General features: G+C 47.4%; 1 protein-coding gene across 5 annotated transcripts in view; it reads left to right on the forward strand.

Annotated features, from left to right (window-relative positions):
* The window catches only part of SLC35F3 (solute carrier family 35 member F3), a 425020-nt gene that overhangs the window by 299870 nt on the left and 100688 nt on the right, over window positions 1-24462 (forward strand). For 2 of the 5 annotated variants that reach the window (XM_017347734.3, XM_070055541.1), the window contains exon 1: window positions 7184-7410. The exons of 2 other annotated variants lie outside the window; for them this stretch is intronic. In XM_017347734.3, coding sequence (XP_017203223.1) covers window positions 7335-7410 — 76 coding nt within the window. In that variant the 5' untranslated portion in view covers window positions 7184-7334. Of the gene's footprint in view, window positions 1-5892; window positions 6050-7183; window positions 7411-24462 lie in introns of those variants that run through there. One more of the 5 variants, XM_070055542.1, reaches the window with a different exon arrangement.

Raw genomic sequence — 24462 nt, forward strand, 5'->3', positions numbered from 1 at the left:
CCGTGGTCCTCGTGGAAGGAGACATTGCCCAAGGGTGCTGGCCAGCACTGTGTGCAGGAGTAGCTAAGGAGCAGCCAGGACCTTTCCAGTCCCCTTGATTCACCCTTGGGAACAAACACAAGCCAGGGAAGTCGCCTCCTGGCATCGGCAAGGATCTGATTTAGGTCAGTATTCTAGTTCCCACTCCGCAGAGGAGGAAGAGTGGGGGAATCTGACTGGAGGCCAGCTGTGGTCGATGAGTCATCCGGAACACTAGCAGGCAGCTATTTCTGAACTAAATGGCATCACATCTCTCTCCTCACCTTGAGTCCAGTGCCCCAGTCTTCAAAAAACACTTTCTCTGAGATCAAGCCGGGGAGTGAGGCGGAGACGTGGTTTAGAGCAAAGGGAATCTGCCAACACGGCTTCATCATGCCTGTCCCCATGCAGGCAGACAAGGACAGAGGGAGAAGAATGAAGCAGACAAGACAGTTCTAGAAGACCCCAGGATTCTGGGTCCTGGTAATATACCTGCTCATTCCTTCCACCTGTTCTTCCTTCCTTCGTTCCTGCTTTGAGCACCTACTTGATAAGAAATACCAGAAATCAGAGATAGCCTCTCCCCATTACAGACCTGGGTGGGACAGACTGAGCCTAATGTCCCATGTGTATTGGGTCTTACTCATTACTAGGTACTGTTATAAAAACTTCATGTATATTAATTCTTTTCATCTTCATAACAGCGCTATAAAGTAGATACTATTATCATGTACATTTTAAAGATGAGATAACTGAGCCTGGAGAGATTGAACAGCCTGTCCAAGTGAAGCCATGTATTTATAAGCAGTGTCCTCCTACTGATTCCCTCTGTGGAAAAGAGTTTGTGAAACCAACATGTTCGTTTCCTGAGGTAGGAAGGGAATCTCATTTCTCTGTTATCTCCTAGACCCAGTATTAATCCCACCACACCACCATTCTCTGTGCCGTCCACTCTGCTAGATCTCTTGACTATTCCCAGAAAGGCAACCCCGGCCCCCCCTAGTTGTCACTCCCAGCAGCTCTCTCCTGGCTATGCTGCTGTCTCAGGGCAGCTGGCCCTGCTCAGACCCTGTGTGCCTTTGGCTTGGTCCTCCAGAGGACCTGGTATCTGCAGCTGAGCACATGATAGGCCCTTGACTAGGAATCACAATGGAAACAAACAGACTCCCCATTCCCATCCCCTTGTCTCTGCTTTTGTTCATCATGATCCTGACTCTTGGTGCTAGGGTGGCCACGGGGCCAGCTGTTGCCTCATCCTCATGGGACAGCCCTGGGCGTATTTGGAGTGGCCCTCCTCTCAGTGTCCTGTCCCTAACCGGAGTTCTCCAACCTTTCCTCCCTAGAGAAAGAGGACAGGGACTACTAGTGGGACCCTAATGAGCCTGAGTGTGTCCTCTGAAGCACCTTGCTGCCTGGGGAAGAAAAGACAGCATGGGAGGAAGGGGAAGGTCATCAAGGGCCTGTCTGATGGTTCTTATTTCCCTGCCCTTGCACTTGGAGTTACTGAGAAGGATATCGATGATTCCTGCCGGCTGGGGGGATGAGCTGCCCAGTGCATGGCGCTCCGTTTCTTTGCCACCATGAGACTTTCTGTCCTGTAGGAAATGCCAGTGCTTGTTCTACTCTAAAAGCTTCGGGATGCTATGACTGACATATTTGGGAGAAACTTCATTTCTGGTCCCTGGAACCGCTTTAAGTGATTATTTTTAAACACTGATAACCATGAAAATAATTTGTTGTTCTTACTCTTTAATATTGTGGAGAAGTATAAAATGGTGCTGATATTTCAGAGTGAATTAATTGAAGTGGCTTGTTATCTAACTATTGAAAACCACAGTTCGAATTTCATATTTTTATTATTTATTTTGAACCAACCAAATAAAGATCTTCATATAACTTACAACAGATGTACTTTTCACAGTATTTTTTAAAAGATCGATTTGTTTATTTGAAAGGCAAACTTACAGAGTTGGGGGTGGGGGAGACAGAGAGAGAGAGGGAAAGGGACAGAGACAGAGATTTCCCATCTACTGGTTCTCTCCCCAAATGGCCACAACAGTTTGAGCTGGGCCAGGCCAAAGCTAGGAGCCAGGATCACTTGGGCCATCTTCCACTGCTTTCCCAGGCACATTAGCAGGGAGCTGGATCAGAAGTGGAGAAAGTAGGATTCAAACCAGCACCCATGTGGGATGCAGAAACTGCAGGCAGTGGCTTAACCTGCCACACCACAGTGCCAGACCACACAGTATTTTTCAAACTATGTGGGTTATGATCCCATGGGTGAGCCATAATAAAAGTCAACTTTTTTGATCATAATAAGCATTTTTATTAATAAACAGAACAGAATAATTTAATAAAGTAGGAATGCTCACATTCCTATTTTATTACTAGTTTCATCAGAAATACATGCATTTGAGTGTCTAAATAAATGGCATGTATGTATACACAAATGTGTGCAGACTTGTGCTTATCTATGTACACACACTTTATATATATATATATATAGCATTATGTATGTACATGCACACACGTGCATTCAGACTTATGTGTCAGGATTATGAGGTAAAATATTATTCTCAGTTTTTAGTACTGATATATACTTTACAAATGAAAAAATTTGCTCATTTTATTGTGCACCTTTTGATCATGTAAATGAACCCCTGACTAAGAAAGCATTTTACTATAAACTGTATCTATATAGTTCCTTTTATGAATTTTTATGTATTGAATTTATATTTATTCATTGTATGCCTTATTCTAATTAATGTATTTTAATTCATTTTTAATGTTTTCTAAATAAATTATAAAAATTTTAAAATCCAGCTATGGTTTTCAAAAGAACATGTCAGTTAACCCAGTTAAGTGAACACATTAGTTAACCCAGTCTGAAACTTCAGCACAGTATTGCAATTCTTCACAGTATTAATTTACCCTTTTTAGTGTCCAACTTTTCACAAATATAAAATGAACTTCTGACTATGTCAGTGAAGTGAGAAAATCACTTAAAGCAAGTGTCTGCTTAACTAACTCCAGATATTTCCAAAGGATAACATTCTTTTAAGATTTTTGGAGGCAGTGACAAGACAATTTCATACCCTCCAAATCTTAAATCCAAACAGGATCTGGAAGATTATCTAGTCACTGGTTTTCTAAACTTTCTTTTAGCAGTAACACTTTTTTTACAAACCAAATCCAGCATGGAATCCCAGCTGTTAAAAGCAGAGTGGCTTTGCAGAGACCAAGAAGCACAGTTTGAAAATTGTCAGTGGGCCCATGCCTCTCATGCCCAAATTAGAAAACTGAGTCCAAAGAGACCAAATGGCCACTTGAGATGGACCACTTCAAACTGGTGAGTTAGAGTGAAGCTGCTGGCTGCTGTCTAAAGACATCTTCCATACTGTGTTGATCTGAAGGGAATCCTAAGTACTCCTTAGCCCCAGCAAACAGGTGGGTGCCTTCTTGGAACAGTGCAGTGGGACCATAGAAATTAATGTTCTACTCCTTGGGAAAGAACAGACCAGCAGCCCCCAGGGAGGCAGAAGCGTGAGCCAGTCCAGTAAAGGACAGACCAGATCATTCAGGCAATGCATGCATGTTATGAGGGTGGGACCTGAGTACAGCCCAAGGACTGGGAATCCAGAACCAGGGAGGAGAATGGTATGCTTCCAGAACTCGAGAAGTCAGCCATATCCAACAGAGCTACCCCTTTCCTGATGATTTGCCCCAGATTGGTTCACTTTCCCTTCCTAAAGGACCAGGACTGGGCACTTGCTGTGTGAGTTGCAGTGACCACTTGGGTGGTAGGAGAAACTGGCCATTTCACTCCTTCCTTGTCTAGGACTAGTCTTTCACTTCCCTTCTCTTTGGTTCGCTCGTGGAGAGTGGAGAGGAGGCAAGAACTGCAAAATACAAGCTCATGGTCTATAAGTTCTGTATCAAAAACGTGTCACCTTCTTATCTACTCAGCAACCCCACTTCAGTGGTCAGATTGTAATGCTGAGAACACAAATCCCAGCCCACTGTTTATAGGTCTACCAGACCAGATCACTGTGAATGGTCATTAAATAGCCTCTCTGCTCCCCAGCCACAACACTGAAAAACCGAACGAGAGAGTGGTATTCGGGATCAAAAGCAGGCTTTCTGCCATCTCACACAGAGCCAAGGAAATCGTTGGCCTTTGATATGCAAACTGTTGCACTGTACACTTTTCAAAAAGATGACAAGGAAGATCTGCTTAACAGGTGTGACCTGAAAACTCCCCCCTAATGCCCCTTCCAGATAAATTCCTGTAATAGTAAATTTAAGACAAGTTCTCAATGATGTCGTTCAGGTTAGCTCATGGTGTTACCTCTAAAGAATAGGGGTCAGAGGTCAAATGACACATCCACCTCCTGGGGCATTATTTTACAGTGCTGTTTCTCTTGATACTTTACAGGTTCTCTTCTCTCTTCATTCGAGGAATCATTAGCACCTTTTTTTTATATTTGAGTTTTTAAGTCAGGAGCTTGGACAATTTTCTAAGTATCTGTGAGCTAAGCCACAGTAGCCTAACTCCAGCATGAAGTTTTAAGTAGTTGGAATTCTCTAAATGCTAGTTCATGCTCATTCAATAGAGCATCTTTAACTTGCTAGATCCTTTCCTGTGATTTTTCAAGATATGTGTCTTCATACATCCCACTCCCAAAAGAAATGTTCACTTAAGGACTGTCAGTACTCAGGAGGTCAGGCAGGCAGACAACTCCTCATGTGGGAAGGAGTGGGAATTTCAGAGGTCTGTGGGGAAGAGACAGCAGTGGTGTTTTGGGTAAACACATGTTGAGAGGGCACACAGATTGGATGGAGCTGAGTATAGAAACTTAAAGAAAGACATAGTGCACAGTACTCAGAGGGAAGAGGTTGACATGACAATGGGTGACTTTTCTCTGGCAAGCAGAAGTTCACAGGCATGAGGAAGTGACAACTTCCCAGGTACCCTGGGGTAACCTACAGGGGGAAAAAGGGTTTAGGTAATAATTATTTCACAAGTGAAGTTGGTGATGGTGGATTTAACAATTTTAACTGCTAACTATTTAATTTACATGGAATATTGCAATTCATAGAAAGTAAGCATTTTAAAAAGACAATATATAGAGTGAACTTTTTGTTGTGATTTACCCAGATTTGCCAGTAGAATGAGTACAGAGGCCAAAGTGAAGTACAGGAGGAGACCCGGACAAGTGCCAGCCCAGGTTTGCCAGGAGTGTATAGATCCATGTACACGATGAAATCTGTCAAAGTCACATGCAATTGAAAGGACTCGTGTTATAGATTACCTGCCATGCATCTCACCTGACTTGGATTAGTTGTGTAGACTTTTTTCATTTTGCAGGGTTTTTAATTCTTCAGGCTCGGATATAAATCCCTTCCTCCTCAGCTAGTTGGTCACTTTATGCCCTGGGATCTTTTATGTAATCTCTCTGAGCCTCAGTTTCCTCTTCTGTGAAACAAGATAAGATGACCTGACATAACTGCTGAAAGTAGGGAAGGAAATGATTTATGTAAAGCATTGAACACAGTATCTGACACAAAGGAAGTGCTCAGAAACTAATACTGTTATGTTATACTTGTTGTAGTTCTGTATACAGCAAATGTTTATGCCTGAACTCAATGAAACAATACATAGCATTATTTTGCAATAAAATGCTCTAATGCACAATATAAAGTTCTCTTGCTTTAAGCTTATTTCCAAAGAAGGCAATGACTTCCTTATAGTATCACCACCAGGCATCTTGGGACAAGCTGCCTGTGACAGGTGTATCATGTGGAGGCCACCACTAGAGGGCTCTGTAGGGACCATGAAAACCTTGCCTTAGATGTAGTGATAGGAAAGCAAGTCTGAGAAGGCCTGGTCTCCTGCAGACTCAGGGTCATTCTATTCATCATAGCTGTTCAAGAGGACAGATAATAACAAGAACCTCCCAAGGGCAACGTCTACGAGCCACTTCTGGTGGAGACCTGGGGGTATGCAGGTGGATGTCTCCAGAAACAGCTGGTAGGTGCCAAGCTAGGGAAATTATACTGCTCTGGGGTCACCCTCCCCCTGTGCCACCCCACTGAGTTACCCTTGCAGGGGAATAGAATGGAACAATACAAGGCAACACTGAGACAGGAAGCTAGGTAGCATGGGAGGTTCTGAAACTCTGATGGGAACCTAATAAAATCCACTCTGCAGGTCAACTGCTCCTTCCGGTTCTCAGTGGAGTCTAGGATCAAAGCTGGTGGTTGAGTGTGTGAATGCAATGCCCAAAAGGCCCTGGGCATCCTACCTGCAGGGGTGACGGCCAGGTATCTTGGATGATGCACTGTCATGGTGATAAATGCTCTTTCTGGCCTGAACGGTCACTCAGATCACTGCAGCCAGTGCTCCTGTTGCTTTTTCACAAGCACCATTGGCGGGCAGCTTGTAGCGGGGTCTGAGGGAGAGCAGAGAGGCCAGTGAGCATGCTAGCAAACACCAGACTTTCAGCAGCTGCAAGAACCTGAGCGCTGGGCAGAAACAATGTTCTGGCTCCACAGGCGTGTTGGCTCTTCCAGACTGAAGCAGTGAGCAGGTGCACGGCTCTCCTCAAGCCTTTGTTTTCTTGTGGTGGTTTTGCTTCTGTGAGTTTTGCATCTTCTTCCCCCCAAAAAGAGCTATCCTCAGGGGCAGACTGACTAAGGTGCTTCCAGAGGAGAAGTAGCTGCGGTGAGCTTGGCTTTTTCCCCTGGAAAGCAATGTGGGACTTTGCTGCAGGCATGAGTCAACTCTCAACCCAAAGTCAAACACCTCCCTTTCTAAACTTGTGCAACACTGAGGCGTTGAGTTCTCAGGGGCTCCCTTCTTAGGCGCCCGTCACACAAAGCGCTGTTTGAGGGAGGTGGTGGCCTGAGGCTGTAGCCGGTCTTGGTTGGGCGGCAGAAAGGAGGGCCGCGGTCCGCGGAGCGGGGCTTCCTAGGGCGGGGGGCGGAGCAGGTGAGCTGACCGGGTGGGAGTGGGGAGTGCACTTGTACGTGACGTTGGAGTTTGCAGCAACCTCCGAGTAGGAGGCTGTGCGTGTGCCTGTGTGGAGTGGCTGCGCGGTGGGGAGGATGTGCGCGGCGGGGCGGCAGCCGCAGTGAGCAGCGCGGCGACCGGAGCCCGGCGGGCAGCCCCGGGGGCCCGGGACTGCGACCCGCGACCTGCTCTCGCTCGCCCGCGGAGGAGGGCCGCGTTGGCCACGGGCCCCGGAGAGGCGCGCTCAGCCGGCCCCAGGATGTAGGCGATCAGCGGCAGCGCTCCTGCAGGCGGCCGGCTCATCATGAAGAAGCACTCGGCCCGGGTGGCTCCGCTCAGCGCCTGCAACAGTCCGGTCCTGACCCTCACCAAAGTGGAAGGTAACGCGGGGCCGCCGCGCCCCGGGGGCGGCGGGGTCCGACGCGGGAGTCCCTGCCATCCCCGGACGGGCTGCCTGGCTGCGAGGCGCGGGGCTGGCTGCTTCCCCCAGTACGCGGCTCTGCAGTGCAGCGCGGCGCTGCCTGCGTGGGGGGACTTGGCAGCGCTGGGGGCTGCCCTGCACTCCCTGCCGAGGAGCGGGTGAGGGAGCTGCTGCGCCCAGCACCTGGCTTCTTTCTGGGCAGCCCCCTGCACATCTGGCAGCAGCTGCACCCTTGGCTCCCTCCCTGCCTGCCCTGGGGCGCATGTCTGGCTGGGGTGGCGGGGGGGATGCCCAGACGGTAACCTGTACCCCCCACCCATCTCCACCCTCATGCCCCCCAACACACACACTTGAGATGCCTGGGTCTGGAGCATTCCTGCTCAGAACCCATATCCGGGGAGGCCAGAGGTGTTGTCCAGGACTGCAGCCGCCTTGGGAGACTTTTTGGACCCCAGGAGGCCCTGAAACCCCCAGGCCAACCCACAAAGTCATCGTCCAGCTCTGTGAGAATGGGCGGGGCCCACAGGTGAGGGCAAAGCCACCCCTAGCCTGTAAACAGGCCCGTTCCCAGGCCAGCTCTAGAGGGGAGCCAGAGGGACTATTGCAGGTCCCGGGCCTGTGTCCTCAACCTCCACATTGCCCCTGGTGCTGGGAGCCGCCCCTACTCAGGGGATGTGACGGAGAGAGCAGGAGGGGAAGAAGCCCAGGAGGACAGCTGGGCCTTGCTCAGACATAGTGGTTTTTCTGCTGGCGCCAAAGAGGCTGTGGCTCTTCAGTGGTGACTGAGCAGAAAGAACCATCTTAATCCTGAGCTCCTCTCCCGGAGGGCAGAGCTGGGATGACCACCTCACCCTAGAGCTGAACCTGTCAATCAGATGCAGACTGGGAAGGGACAGCCAAGGAGCCCGGGGCAGGCAGATCACCCTCCGTCCCAGGAACTTCCACACCCTCCTGGCTTATCTTGAGCTAAGAGAGCCCAATAGTGCAAGCAGCAAGTGAGGGGTGGCTTAGAGAGGAGGAGCCTGGCTTCTGCCCTTCCCTTGGGACTGCAGCTGGAACTCGCACCTCTCCAAGCTCCCCAGGACGCTGTGGCCGCTATGGGTTCCTGGTCGTTACATAAGGCTGAAAACCAATGAGAGCAAGACTGAGGCCACGGGACGGGCATAAGTTCCTAGTTGGGACAGGTGTACGTTCCGAGTTCAGCCCGCCCAGGAAGGCTTGCCAGTTACCGACCTGCTTACAGTACCCACCTCTTACAGATGAGGATTGTGAGTTCCGGAAGGTGGAAGGACTGGTCCAAGACCTAGAGCATGGAGGTGGTGAAGCAGGAGCACAACCCTGCACTGTCTGAGCCAAACCTCGGCTTTTCTTGGAACATGGGTTGCACTGACCCGCACTCCCGTGTCTCACCATGCTCTCCTTAGAGGTCGGTCCTCTTGCCAAGGACAATCTCTGGAAAGACTTAACCACCTACACCTAAACCTGTGCTGGTGTTATCTGTGTGTTTCTAAGCCTCCTCTCAGGAGGCCCAGGTGTGTGTGTGTGTGTGTGTGTGGAGTCCTGGAGGGGAAAGATTGGATATTTACTGCCCTTAGGGGAGCTAATGCCCCATCCCTTCCCACCACATCCCACCTGCTAGCAAGATGGACCAGCTCTGCTTCCCAGCAGCAGGTGGTCTCCCTTGGAACCGCCAGCCGGCCTCAGGCTGGGCAAGTCTAAGCTGCATTGAGAGTAGGGCTGGACATGGATAGTGAGACAGCCTGAGGTGGGTGCTGTGGCCTCAGAAACGCTGCAGGAGGCAGTAAGTGACATGCCAGGCACAGCTACTCCCCTGTTGCCATGCCTGGAGGTTGCCTTCAGGGAATGAAAACGGGAATTACCTTAGGGGTACTGCCGGGTGAGTTTTGACTCTCCTGTTCTCACTGACACTAGCAACTGCCTTGCTGTGGGCTTGGTCTTTTCATCAGCAATTTCGCCTAAGTCCCTGTGGGTAAGGACAAAATGTACTGAACTAAGAACGAGACAGATGAAAGATCCAGACTGGGCTCTGCCGTTTACATGGTTCGACTTCTGTCAGTCACAAGCACTGAGCCTCAGTTTCCTCAAATGTAAAGGAAACAGCCTAGCTCAGCAGACTGCTGGGGAATGCACGCCTGGTACACAGTGGTTGTTTGCTAAGTACCTGGCCAACCCTGCGGCCACAGATTGTCTCACTGTTTTGGCAAAGTTGTTCTCAGAAAGTACACGAGTGGGACAGTCTCTAGAGGCATCTGCAGAGCTGAAGTGATAATAGGAAACCCCAGGTCCTTTGTGCATGGGATCGCTATATGTGTTTCAGCAAAAGTCTGCAGGCCAGGGCCTGGCAGAACCTGCCCTTGGTTTGGTTTGCCTGGCTCACCTATAGTTCTTTCGCTCTGTCTGGTTCTTTTGTGTGCTGGGTCTTTTGTTTGTTTGTTTGTTTGGCTTTTGGTCTATTGTTCTAAACCATTTGCGTCTTGTATGCCTGTTTTGGAAGTGTTGCGCCACTTCATTTTGCTTGGATGCACGGTGCAAGGTGGTCCCCACACTGTGGCTATTTCTATGCGAATGGCAGACAAGCTACAGGGATGGAGTGCAGCCAGCAAGAAGCATTTATTAGGTTGTGGAGTGTGTCATCTAAGGGAGGCTAGAAAGCCCTAGCATGTGGTGCACATAAAACCAAAATAGAAAACACAATGGTTGGCTGAACTCAGACCCGGGGAAATGGACGAGTTGACTTCATTTGGTCAACAAATACTTCACATCTATGGTGTGTCCGGTGAAAATTCAACAAGGCCCTGGAAATGCAAAAGCAAACAATGTTAACTTCATTTTCTCAAGGAAGCCTCAGTCTATTGGGAAAGTGACAAAGAGATAAATTATCAAACATAAGGTGGTGGGTTTCTGGGACAGAGCTTAGAACAAAGTATTAGAGGGGGCTGGTGCCGCGGCTCACTAGGCTAATCCTCCGCCTTGTGGCGCCGGCACACCGGGTTCTAGTCCCAGTCGGGGCACCGGATTCTGTCCCGGTTGCCCCTCTTCCAGTCCAGCTCTCTGCTGTGGCCCGGGAGTGCAGTGGAGGATGGCCCAAGTGCTTGGGCCCTGCACCCGCATGGGAGACCAGGAGAAGCACCTGGCTCCTGCCATCGGATCAGCGCGGTGTGCCGGCCGTAGCGCGCCAGCCACAGCGGCCATTGGAGTGTGAACCAATGGCAAAAAGGAAGAACTTTCTCTCTGTCTCTCTCTCTCTCTCTCTCTCTCTCTCACTGTCCACTCTGCCTGTCAAAAAAAAAGAGAGAAAGAAAGAAGGAAGGAAGGAAGGAAGGAAGGAAGGAAGGGAGGGAGGGAGGGAGGGAGGGAGGGAAGGAAGGAAGGAAGGAAGGAAGGAAGGAAGGAAGGAAGGAAGGAAGGAAAGAAAGGAAGGAAGAAAAGAAAGAAAGGAAGAAGTATTAGAGGGACGCTGGAAACTGAGCGATGTGAGGAGGTGCTCCTGACAGGAGGCCTTGTTGAGGGGCAGCGGCTCGGAGCCCTTCCTCAGGGAAGCCTAAATGAGGAGGACACCTTCTAAGGAGAAGCTGGCCTGAGGGAGAGCCCTTTGTGAGGGGGTGGGGGGCTTCTGAGGAGGAGGCCAGTCTGAGGAGACCTTTCTGAGGGGGCGGCTTTCCTGAGGGAGTGGTCCTTCCTGAAGTGAGGCCTTCTGAGGTAAAGGTGTCACAATGGGGGCAGGGGGAACCTGGAGGGAAGGAGAGGCCGTTTCAGATTTCAGGCAGAGGTGACAGAGACAGAACGTGTGGAGGCTTGGCAGGAAGTAGGGGCAGAGTGGGCTTGACAAGCAGTATCTGGCCAGGTTGATGGCCTCTGTCCTATCTGACAACACAGCTTGTTTTTGAATCCTTCTCCTGGCTTCCCTATCAGGGCAGACCCTGAGTATTGATCCATAACATTTCGAGTGGAGCAGTGTTTACCAGAATCACCTATACGCACAATCAGCTAATTCACATTCAATGTTACTTGATAGCAGTTAATGGATGAGAGCAGTACAAGTCCCCCCAAGAGGCTGGCACTGGGTTGTGCCGTGGAAAGAGTGAAGACTTCGGAGTTGGGTGGACTGAGTTTAGTGCCCAAGCCTCACACTGTCTGAGTGACTTTTGTCTATTGAGTAAAACTCTCTAGGAATGAGCTCTCTTGAATGAAAGTAGAGGTGATGATAGATCCCTCTTAGCAACTGAATAATAATGTTTTCTAGTAAATGTCTACCATGTTGCAGGTGCTTTGCTGGGAGTAATTGCTCCATGTTATCCATTCTTCCCAAAGCAAGGGTAAACAGCGTTGGCCTCACTTTACAAATGAGAAAATGGAGACCCGGGGAGTCGTTCACACAGGGTCCCAGGGTTGGAAACAAGAGTGCCAGGCTACACATCCATATCTGCCCTGCTGCAAATGTGGCCAGGCCTTTGCACAAGTGTGTTTCCTTTGAGAACAAGAGAGAATGACATCAGCTCATGAAACTTCCTAGGTGCTCAGGAAGTGTTTGCTCCCGAAAACTCCTACCACAGTATGACCCAGTGGTCTGGACCACCACCAGTGCTCATGGCGCCCATGGCTGTTGGCCATATTCTTAGTGTGTCTGCTCCAGGAAGTCTTAGCTGCTCCTTGTCTCTCTGTCAATAGACTGTTAGCCTGGAATGCTCAGTTATGTACATGCGTGGACCCACTCGTGCTGGCCCAATCTGAGAGAGATCATAGGAAACACCACCAAAGGGCTCTCCCTCCCAAAGATCTTCTCCCAGTTGGCTAGACCTAAGCCTAAAACAAACAAACAAAAAAAAGTTAAAAAAAAAAAAAAAAAGTCTTTCTTGTGGTGATCAAATGTATTCTCTAATATTTGCAAGAGAATGAAGAGATTCAGGAGATTCTGAGATAAGTAAAATACAATCCTTAACCCAAGCAGAGCTCCTAAACAAATGAGAAATGTCAGAAATGCACACAAATGAGGATGACATGTTGAAATGTGTATTTTTAATTCTGTAGAAGGAACATAAAAGACATGGTGCATTTCAGCAGAGGGCAAACTCACTTCTGGCTGAAACTCAGATGGCCACTATGTGATTCTTACCAGCCTTACCACCTTCTTTGTCAAAATGACATCAGCTAAGAGGACACTCTTTCCTGCTGAGCTGGATGTGGCTTCAGGATCCTTCTCATCACAAAAGTCAAGGCAAGGAATCCACACATTCACTGCGATTGCTTTTCCTTGGAGTCTGATCAGAGCAGCATGGTGGGCAGTAAGAACATGGCATTCCAGGCAGAGGGAGCTCCGTGATACAGGAGAGGTGGCACTTGGTGAAGACCTGCAAATGGCCTGCTAAGCCAGGAGCTTAGGTTATCTACATATGCCGAGGAATAGCAAGGGAAGAGGCTAAGGTGGACAGTGGGCCCATTCTGACGCATCCTGGATGCTGGGCTGGCAGGGAGTGAATTGAAACAAGTAGGGAGGGAGAGCCAGAGAAGAAAGACACCACCTGAGTCTGAGAAAATAGGAGTCATGTTGAGCAGAGGTGTTCCAGCTGGACCCTGAAGGCTGTTGCCATTGTCACAAGTATTGTTTAAAGGATAGAGTAAAACAACAAACGTCTATCACATGGATTGTGAGAGTGGATTGGAATCATTTATTTCAGGTGTGTGTGTGTGTGTATATGCACGTGTGTGTGCATGTATCATATTAATCGTGGGAAAAAGTTTGAGCATGCTTGTGGAAATCACCCACTGGGGACAAGGAGAAACGTTGGGAAGTGATTGCAGCAGTCCAAGCAGAAGCGAATGGCTGTAACCAAGTAGTAACATGTGCTTCTGCTCGCTCTTACCTGGGTTACCCATTCAGCTGCCACAGCATCCCTACTGCTGTAGTAGATCCTAGTGTTTCTCCCACTTTGTAGGAAGGACATGGAGTACAGAGAGCTGGGTAATTCACTCTATGAAACAACTGCCATGTGGTACGGCCCTATCTTGACCGCTTCCCCACCTTATAGTGAGGACAAGGACAGGATAGAGAAGGAATCTATAGATCATGGTAATGGTTTAAAGTAGAAGGGCCGAAAAGGGAGCCATCAAAAACAGCTTTGAAAGATTTAGCCTGAACATCTTGGGAAGTGGAGATACCATTAGCAGTAGCAGCAAAGATTGGAGGGAAAACACATCTGGGAGGGAGAGATGGGGGACTGAAATTGACACAAGCTGAGTCTGAGGCCTTGGCAGTGCCTTCAGATGCAGGTGTGTTGCAAGCAAGGCGGTGGGTTAAAGGTGGTGGAATTTGAGGGACACATCAGTTGATTGGGGAATGAAGTGCAAGACACAATCATATTGGCCACATCCATGCAGGATATAGGGGAATCAGAAGAGAGTTCTAAACCACTAGGCCAGAGATCCCAGATAAAACGGCATCATGGAAGCCTTGGAAAGAAAGCTAAGAAAGAATGTTGCATCAAATGCGGCCAAGAGAGGATCATTTTGTAGAGTCAATGTTAAGTAGGTGCTGGTCTTCAAGCCTGATTCCAAGGAGTGAGTGTTTGCAGATGGGGAAACCATGGCAGGATACTTGTTCAAAGCATTTGTCAGTGGGAGAAGTTACACTTGGACAGATGTGAAGATCTTTTGAGAGCAGCCAGCATTTCTGTAAACTAGAGAAGGAGCCTGATTTCAGGACAGGGCTAAGGTTTCCCCGAGAGAAAGGTGATTATGCAGTGGTGGCCTGGAGGAGGCAGAGGGGCTTGGGAGGGCAGCACGAGACAGGTAAAGGGGGTGATTAGTCCTGAAAAGGAGCATGGGAAGAGATGATGCACAAAGACAGAGGAACCTGAGGCTGTGGAGGAGGAAAGCCAAGGACCTGTGCTGGTGACTTTGATCCTCTTTGTAACGAAGGAAGTGGAACCATCTGCCAAAAGTGATGGATGGGATGGAAGGCTTGAAGAGGTGGGAAAGGGTTCAGAGTAGCTCTGTTGGGAGAGCCAAGATGAGATTTAATTCTTAAAAGCCTTTTTGGCAAGTGATACATTTCACTGGTTAAGACATCTTGTAGCTTGCGGGGAAGGGTTTAGAAGGGGGAAGGCTGGCTGAGGTGTTGGGACCCCCCCCCAGCTCATTTCCCACTCCCCCATTGGCTAATTAATACATCAGACTCTCGGAACCTGGGCTTCTTTTTCTGAAAAGGGAGGAGATTAGAGTAGATCTTTTGTAGGCTTTTTCAGCAGGCACATTCTATGAGTCTATTAAGAAGCTTACTCATTAACGGATATTGATTTATCTGATTAAAACCCATCACTAGCTGTAGGCTACAGACCAGAGCTCTAAGGGATTGAGACCAGAAACTATAAGGAATCTAGCATGTGAGAGTATGTGTGTTTGTATGTGTGTGTGCTGGTCTTCAAGCCTGATTCCAAGGAGTGAGTGTTTGCAGATGGGGAAACCATGGCAGGACACTTGTTCAAAGTATTTGTCAGTGGGAGAAGTTGCACTTGGACAGATGTGAAGATCTTTTTTTTATTTTTTTATTTTTTTTATTTAGTAAATATAAATTTCCAAAGTACAGTTTATGGATTACATTGGCTCCCCCCCCCCCATAATTTCTCTCCACTCGCACCCCTCCCATCTCCCACTCCCTCTCCCATTCCATTCACATCAAGATTCATTTTCAATTATCTTTATATACAGAAGATCGATTCAGTATATATTAAGTAAAGAGTTCATCAGTTTGCACCCACACAGAAACACAAAGTGTAAAAATACTGTTTCAGTACTAGTTATAGCATTACTTCACATTGGACAACACATTAAGGACAGATCCCACATGAGAAGTAAGTACACAGTGACTCCTGTTGTTGACTTAACAATTTGACACTCTTGTTTATGGCGTCAGTAATCTCCCTAGGCTCTAGTCATGAGTTGCCAAGGCTATGGAAGCCTTTTGGGTTCGCCGAATTCTATCTTATTCCGACAGGGTCATAGTCAAAGTGGAAGTTCTCTCCTCCCTTCAGAGAAAGGTACCTCCTTCTTTGATGGCCCCATTCTTTCCACTGGGATCTCACTCTCACTCACAGAGATCTTTCATTTAGGTCTTTTTTTTTTTCCCCAGGGTGTCTTGGCTTTCCATGCCTAAAATACTCTCATGGGCTCTTAACCATATCCAAATGCCTTAAGGGCTGATTCTGAGGCCAGAGTGCTATTTAGGACATCTGCCATTCAATGAGTCTACTGTGTATCCTGCTTCCCATGATGGATCATTCTCTCCCTTTTTGATTCTATCAGCTAGTATTAGCAGACACTATTCTTGTTTGTGTGATCCTTTTGACTCTTAGACCTATCAATGTAATCAATTGTGAACTGAAATTGATCACTTGGACTAGTGAGATGGCATTGGTACATGCCACCTTGATTGGATTGTATTGGGATCCCCTGGCATGATTCTAACTCCACCATTTGGGGCAAGTCCAATTGAGCATGTCCCAAATTGTAAGATGTGAATATCTTTTGAGAGCAGCCAGCATTTCTGTAAACTAGACAAGAATCCTGATTTCAGGCAGGGAGTGAGGTTTGGTATTTGATCAGGAGATGAAAAGAACTGCTACATGGATAAAACTTGCTCCACGAATCTTAGCAGCCAGAAGCCACTGCACTCTGGATGGACCCCAGGTGATGAGGTGATGCAAACAAAGATGCAGTAAAGCCTCAATAAGATGCAATGCAACATGCAAGCTAGACTTGGGGATGGCCCTGGATGTTTATTTATTTATTTATTTGAAAGACAGAGTTACAGAGAGAGGTAGAGACAGAGAGAGAGAGAGAGAGAGACAGGTCTTCCATCCGCTAGTTCACTCCCTAGATGGCCACAATGGCCGGGGCTATACCGATCCGAAGCCAGGAGCCAGAGGCTTCCTCTGGGTTTCCCACATGGTGGAGGGGCCCAAGGACTTGGACCATCTTCTACTGCTATCCCAGGCCATAGAAGAGAGCTGGATGGGAAGTGGAGCAGCAGGGACTAGAACCAGCGTCCATATGGGATGCCAGTGCTTCAGGCCAGGGCTTTAACTCGCTGCGCCACAGTGCCAGCCACCTCCTTTTTTTAAATATTTATTTGAAAGGTAGAGTTATAAAGAGAGGGATAAAAATATAACAAGGAGAGAGAGAGAGATCTTCCATCCACTGGTTCACCCCGCAGATGGCCACAACAGCTGGGGCTGGGCCAGGCTGAAGTCAGGATCCTGGAAATCCATCTGGGTCTTCATGGGTGCAGGATATCAAGCACTAAGGTCATCCTCTACTGCCCTCCCAGGTGCACCAGCAAAGAGGTGGCTCTGAAGTGGAGCAGCCAGGACTCAAACTGGTGCCCACATGAGTTGCCAGGGTCCCAGACAGCAACTCAACCCTCTGCACCACAATACCCAACCCCAGGTGTTTTTTTTTAACTTTTATTTAATAAATATAAATTTCCAAAGTACAACTTTTGGATTATAGCGGATTTTCCCCCCATAACCTCCCTCCCACCCGCAACCATCCCATTTCCCCCTCCCTCTCCCATTCCATTCACATCAAGATTCATTTTCAATTATCTTTATATACAGAAGATCAATTTAGTATATACTAAGTAAAGATTTCAACAGTTTGCACCCACACAGAAACACAAAGTATAAAGTACTGTTTGAGTACCAGTTATACCGTTAATTCACATAGTACAACACATTAAGGACAGAGATCCTACATGAGGAGCAGGTGCACAGTGACTCCTGTTGTTGATTTAACAATTGGCACTCTTATTTATGGCATCAGTAATCACCCGAGGTGTTTTTATGTTACAGCCTCAATGCCCAGGGATGAGCTCTGCAATGCTACCCTCCATTGCTGAAAATTCATACCCTTGAGTGGGAAATGAAGGCAGGGGATCATATGCAACACCTTAAGATCAGTGCTACCTTGGTTCTTGAGAGTGAGTTCAATCCTGACTTCTAAATTTACAGCGATGGCTGAGAACTGGCGCATATATTTAGAAAACACTGTTTTGGGGGGCTGTCGCCATGACCTAGCGGGTAAAGCCACTGCCTCCAGTGTTGGCATCCCACATGGGCACCGGTTCGGATCCCAGCTGCTCCACTTTCCATCCAGCTCTCTGCTATGGCCTGGGAAAGCAGTGGAAGATGGCCCACGTGCTTGGGTCCCTGTACCTGCGTGGGAAACCTGGAGGAAGCTCCTGGCTCCTGGTTTAGGATCAGCTCAGCTCCAGTCATTGCAGCCATCTGGGGAGTAAACCAGCAGATGGAAGATGTCTGTGTGTGTGTGTGTGTGTGTATGTCTGCCTCCACCTCTCTATAACTCTGCCTTTCAAAGAAAGAATGAAACAAACACTGTTTTTCTGCAGGACACATCATGCAGTGGCCAAGGCCATCAGCTATGTGAGCGCCTGCTGTGTGTTGGAAAGCATAATGTGCACAGGGCGGGAGCAGGCTGAAATTCCAAGAGGCCGCACAGGCCACAACTAGCAGAGCAGGCGGATTAACAGGGATCCCTTAAGCTCCCATGTTTCCGGACCAAATGTTGACACACGGTGTTCTGTTCCCTCCTGAGAACAGACGTGGGCCCGTCCCCCAAAGTACAAACAGGATTACTTAAAGCTTATCCGGACCCAGTCAGTTCCTCACGAGTCGTAATTCGCCTTAGCTCCAGTGCAGCAGGTGATGTTACTGGGACGTGTGGGAGTGAAGTGGAAATTCCAGGGCCCTGAAATGGCCCTGACGGTGGGCTCGAGGCCGGATCGAGGCCGGCTCACAGCAGCTCTCAGACTGCCCCATGGGAGAACTGCAGGGGGATCACAAGAAAGCTGCACCACCCCCACTTCATCCCCAAAAGCAGCTGCCACACTTTCCCCTGTCTCTACCCTCTGATTCCAGCAAAGGTCGAAGCCGTTCTCAAGAGGCCCACAAGTGTGAGCTGGTATCTACTATTTCTAATCCTGTGTGATTATTTCTTCTCCTAATAGGTCTTCAGAATAAGCTTTCTGCCATCTGCGGCTTGTCATCCACACCCCGCACAGTGGCGCCTCCTAGCGGTGCCTCATGCCTTCACAGTCATGGCGCCCCCGCCGCTGCAACCTTGCGTCAGTCCGCACAGGCTGCCGGGATGACGAATCATAGTCGGCGTGGTTAAAAATACATGAGTGTATTTTCTCAGTCTAGAGGTTGGAGGTCTGAGATCAAGGTGCTCAGGGTCTGGGGAAGGCTCTTTTCCTGGTTGGCAGACGGCTGCCTTCACGCTGTGTCTTCATCTGGCCCCTTCTTTGCATAGGGTGGAGAGTGGGGTATAAGGGAAAAGTGAATTCATTCCGTCTTATAAGGTGACAAATCCTTTCAGATTAGATCCCAAACTTGTGACTTCATTTTACCATAATTACCTTCCTTAGATGCCCATCTCCAAATAGCCACCCTGGATGTTAGGGACCCAACATTTGCAGGAACACATTCCTTCAGTTCCATAATACATTTCAGGATAGCAAACCCTAGCTAGAGTCCTGTACACGCTCTGGCTCTTCTAGGTTAAGAAATGTGGTCTGCGAATCTGTCCTCTGCGAATCTGAAGTACTGCTTCATGATGGGCAGTTCCAACTGATGTGGGCAGCGCCATGGCCCTGATCAGGAGCGAACAATGGCACCATCTTTTCCTGTTGCTGCTTTGGAATCAGACAGGCCCAGGTTGGTACTGCATCTCAGCAGTCCAGCCCACTGACCTGTGTGACCTTGGGACAGTGACTCTCAGTCCCAGCTGCCCAACTAATCATACTGACCACCAGCATAAGGGCAGGTGAAAAAGTACGTGCTGTCTAGACCAGGTGATTAACCAGCGCTTGTCCCTTTATTTTCCTATGCCCTTTCCTTATGCTTTACCCAGGGTCGGCATCCAGTTTCACTTATCCGTGAATTCCATTCTTTCCCTAGGACCAGCATTAGTTAGGAGTGGCTGGGCCCTCAGCCATAGATGAATAGTGGGAGTATTTTCTGACTCAAAGTCCAGGAATCCACACAGATGGTCTTGCAAGTAAGTACAAGTGGGCATGAGACATTGGGATATGGAAGTAAGGATCACTTTGGGAAAAACAGGGCATGTGGTGGCCTTATACATGTGACAGCTCCTTATGCAAGCCTATTTCTTTCTTTTCTACTACTGCTTTTAAAAAAATAGCCAGTAACACATAAATGCATTGAGCATGTATTCCATGAGTAGATGAGATAACAAAGCCTGAAATGCATTTTGGCAGAGATAAGTTGTACTTGAAACAGCCATAAACAAAAGTGTTCTTTCAAGCTCCTCATTATTTAGTTTGGTGGTCAGACCCTGAGCTCATGTGTCCATCAGTGACCACATAACGGGCAGTTGTGGGACTGGTATTATGGTATGGCAGATTTGCTGTTGCTTACATTCCATATCAGAGAGCCAATTTGAATCCCAGCTTCTCCATTTCTGGTGCAGCTTCATGCTAGCCCGCCTGGGAATGTAGTGGAAGATAGCTCAAGTGCTTGGGCCCCTGTCATCCATGTTGGGGACCCAGATGGAGTTCCTCGCTCCTGGTTTTGACCTGGCCCAACCCTGGTGATTGCAACCATTTGGGAGATTAATTAATTCCTCTCTCTTTCTTTCTCTGTCTCACTCTTTCAAATAAATGATTAAATCTTTAACAAAATGAGATATTATTCATCAGGCACTGTATTTCCCTGAACAGTCCAGAAAAAAAAGAGGGGGGGCAGAGGTGAGGAATCTGATTGGCAGCGAGGAAGTGTCCCTGTTAGGACAGAATGAGAGGCACTTAACCCTCTAAGATATGGGTACCTCAAGCACAGATACTTGGACAAAACAAGCTCTGCTAGGGAAGAACTGTATCTGTCTTGCATCCCAAGGTAGGTGGTCAATGAAGATTTATTGAGAGAATGGCCTGAAAACTTACTTAGACCACCCAGGAGAAATACAAACATACATCCACACTAAGCCTTCCATGTGAATGTTCATAGCAGTGTTCTTCAGAGTAGCAAGACCTGGAAGCAACCTACCAGTCCTTCGATAGATGAATGGGTCAGTAAAGTCTGCACAATAGAGTACTATTCAGCCTGCACAGAATGAACTGCAGGTTCATGCTACCACACAGATGAGCCCACAGGCATTATGCTAAATGAAAGAAGTCAGAAACAGAAATCTACATTTCTACATGAAATGTCCAGGGTAGCAAACATATAGACAGAAATCATCCTTTTGGTTGCCTGAAGTAGAGAATGGGACTAGGAAGTGACAGTAACTGGGCACAAGGACTCCTTTGGCAGTAATAGAAATGTTCTGAAATGTATCATGGTGATAGTTTCACAAGTCTATTAATTTGCAAAAAAAAAAAAACTGACTTGTACATTTAAAATGACAGTTTTACAATATAAAATTTTATTTCAATATAGCTGTAAAAAATTGCCTAGATCTTAGAATTGGAAGCTAATGCACAGACATGTTTACATATCACCATGCTGTGGTATATCTATTATGCATGAGAGAGAACCTCCCCTACACACACACACACACACACACCCCACATCACACAGCCCTTTCCCCACAAAGCCCAACGGGAGCTCCTCCAGCAACAGAACTGGAGTCACCTGTCCCCCAACATTTCTGGGTGAATTAAATAGTGTACACAGAGCATGCAGAGGCGACACAGTGACACGGAGATGCTTGCAAGACTCCACCATTGCAGCATCTGACAGTACAACCGTAGTCTCTGCATTGCTCCCAGATTAAAATGTAAGGTACAGGAAGACCATAAACAGAGGAATTGTTAACAGGGAGGAGACGCTGGAGAGTAAGGGTGAGGGTGGGGGTGAGGGTCACCGGCCGGGGAGGGAAATAGCACGACACTAATGCAGCATTGATTTTTTTAAGTTAACTGCACTGCCTCTTTCAGCTCTGAAAAAGAGTGAAATCAAACACAGCGGCATCGCTGGACTTGCCATTTTGGTGGAGGCAGGTAGTAAGTGAAAGTTGCCTGCACTGGGCGAAGATTTGAAAAGCTTCTGAGAAGGAATACTGCCCTCCTTGTAACGGCTTCTCTCTGAAACCTGCTTTAGCATAAATAGTACAGCTCTTATGTACCTGAAAATGGTACAGAGTGCAGGATGACTTTTATGTGTTTCAGTAGTGGGGAAGAAGTGCATTTGCTAATGAGAATTGTTGTGGCTCAACATGTATTTGTCAACTGATTGTATTCACTTGGTATAAACATGGGTTTGCACTTCCTTAATACAGTTGGTCAGTGGATGTTGGAATTTGCCCTAGTGCCTTTGGGAAACCTAGCAGTCACTTCTTTCTGCAGCAAGTCCACCAAAGCAAGACTGAGCAAGATGACAATGAATTAAGATCTCACCATCTTTTTCGGCACCACCGCCACCCCCGCCAGGCAGATCATGTGCATTTGTGACCCTGAACTTTGTCCTTCCTTTCACTCAGAACCTTTCTACCCTCCAAGGCCAAGCCAGGCTTCTGCCTTCTGTGATTCTTCTGTTACCCCAGCGCACACTGGTCATGCCTCCTTCAGAATGCCTGTGATATAATCCACATCTCTTCATTTTTGCACGTGCCTGTCCTGTAACTCCTCCCTGGGTCTGTTTTGTCACTCTCAAGTAGACTGCATGTCTGAAGAACAGTGATAGTATTTGCATTTGTTTATAGACCACACAGAGCTCTTGGCACATGGCAGATGCTTCACAGCGAAATCCTGGCTGATTGAGATGCTCATGGGGTGCTGTGCACTGTGCGTAGCCCTTAAGGTTTGCAAAGTCTATGCCTCTGCATAGTACGTTAAATAAATGCATGACGAAACACAGTATGATCCCAGATTTGCTGCGGGAGTGGGTTTGTGTGTCCCTGGATTCTGTTTGAGAGCTGTATGTGTACGTGTATGTGCCGCACAGATACCAAAGATTAAAGAAAATGCAGCAGCAGAGTGCCAACGGTGATGGCTTGAGTGCTGAGTGTTATAGATTGCTTTCTCTTTTTGCTACTCAGTACTTTTGTAATGTAGTTATAAAGAATACTTTTATGTGAGCTAGGAGGTATCATGAAGTGTTGAGAATGAATGATATAGTGAATTTTTTTTTACAGGCAGAGTCAGACAGTGAGAGAAAGAGACAGAGAGAAAGGTCTTCCTTCCATTGGTTCACCCCCCAAATGGCTGCTTCACCGGCGCGCTATGCCAATCTGAAGCCAGGAGCCAGGTGCTTCTCCTGGTCTCCCATGCGAGTGCAGGGCCCAAGCACTTGGGCCATCCTCCACTGCCTTCCCAGGCCACAGCAGAGAGCTGGACTGGAAGAGGAGCAACCGGGATAGAACCGGCACCCCAACCGGGACTAGAACCGAGGATGTTGGCGCCGCTGGCGGAGGATTAGCCAAGTGAGCCATGGTGCCTGCCAATATAGTGGAACTGATAAGTGATCAGAATTATATGAAGCTTAGTAGAGTTAAATAGGTGGTTTGTGATAGAATTAGGTTTGTCTATTATCCTATATTAGGCCTATGCCAGTGTTTCCCAAAGTGTGTTCCAGCATACATTAGTCTCAACTATGTTTAAATAATTTCATATACACATATATCTAAATAATATTAACATATCTGTTTATCTATTTGCATATTTTAATAAGCTGGGCAGCATAAATTCTATAGCAGCATCTCAGAAATCCACGTTGTCCCTTGGTCCTAAATGTTCCTACAAAAGAGGATCTTGTCTGTTCTGCTTGGTGGTTTCCAAACTTATCTGGTCATGTAATCCCTTTTTCTTATGATGCCTGTTACCTGCATTATGCTTTGGAAGATGTTCTCTCTCTTATATGTTGTTGATTTTAAATAATAGAATATTGAGTTTTATTTTGAATGTTCTTTATCTTTTGTGTATTATTAATGTTCCCTTCATTAGAGGATTCAGATCACAAAGTAAAGGAGTAACTTCTTTCCTCCACATGCCTAGAAGCATCGTACCAGTACAAAATTACATAATTGGGTGATTTTCTCTTCCATTGTAGAAGCCATGTGGCATCATTGCTTAGTTCTCCTCTGAGCTTTAAAGCCCAAATTGCTGTAATGAAAACATTAAATGAAGAACATGCTGTGAGCTGGAATAGATTCAGCCTCCCCCAAAGTCCATTCTTCAACTGGAAGTTATTGTTGGGGAGCTCTATTTTATTTCTGCATGGATTTTTTTTTTCAAATCCACTGTCATCTTTTTCAGTGTGAGTTTTTGATAGCGATGCCTCCTTCCCTGAAGACACCTTGTAAATTATCCCATTCATGAAAGGCGGTAGAGGCAAATCCGACATGGCAGGTAAATCAGCATGTAAATTGAAATGTACCTGCTTCCATCTGAAATTGAATTTTCCCTGAGTTGTGGAAATTCACTGGGAGAAAAGTCCAAAAGTCCAGGTGGGAGGGCCTGCAGCATAAGCATGGGACTCTGGCTCCCTTTTCACTGTCCTGCGCTTCTCCCTTCCCCGCAGCCCAGGCAGGAACAGACAACCTGGCAGAAGCTCAGAGAGTAGCCACACATTTGGATTTCCAGGGCTTTCCAACCAGGATTTGTCCATGCATGAACAGGCGGAGAACAAAGAGATGAAGTATTAATAAAGTAGGTAATGAAGCCCAATAGAGATGCTGCCAAACAGGATTTGAGACATTAAAGCACTTTTCTCTCTCCTTGCTTAGGTTCACCTTTCTCTAAGGCAGCTGCAGCCACTAGCACTAAATGATGGGATTAGCTAACACCTGTGTACCAGCCCACGTGGAATCAAGATTTTGCCTCATAGAATTATAATGTTTCAGAAAGTATGGCATACAAAGCTCGACTTGGTGGTATTAAAGTTCTTAGATTATTACTAAGTTTGAACAATATAGAGCGAGTACATTTGGTCCCAATAGACTCGGTACTTCTTGTCTG

Source organism: Oryctolagus cuniculus, chromosome 13 (genome assembly GCF_964237555.1).
Source record: "Oryctolagus cuniculus chromosome 13, mOryCun1.1, whole genome shotgun sequence".
In the NCBI taxonomy this organism is placed as follows: domain Eukaryota; kingdom Metazoa; phylum Chordata; class Mammalia; order Lagomorpha; family Leporidae; genus Oryctolagus; species Oryctolagus cuniculus.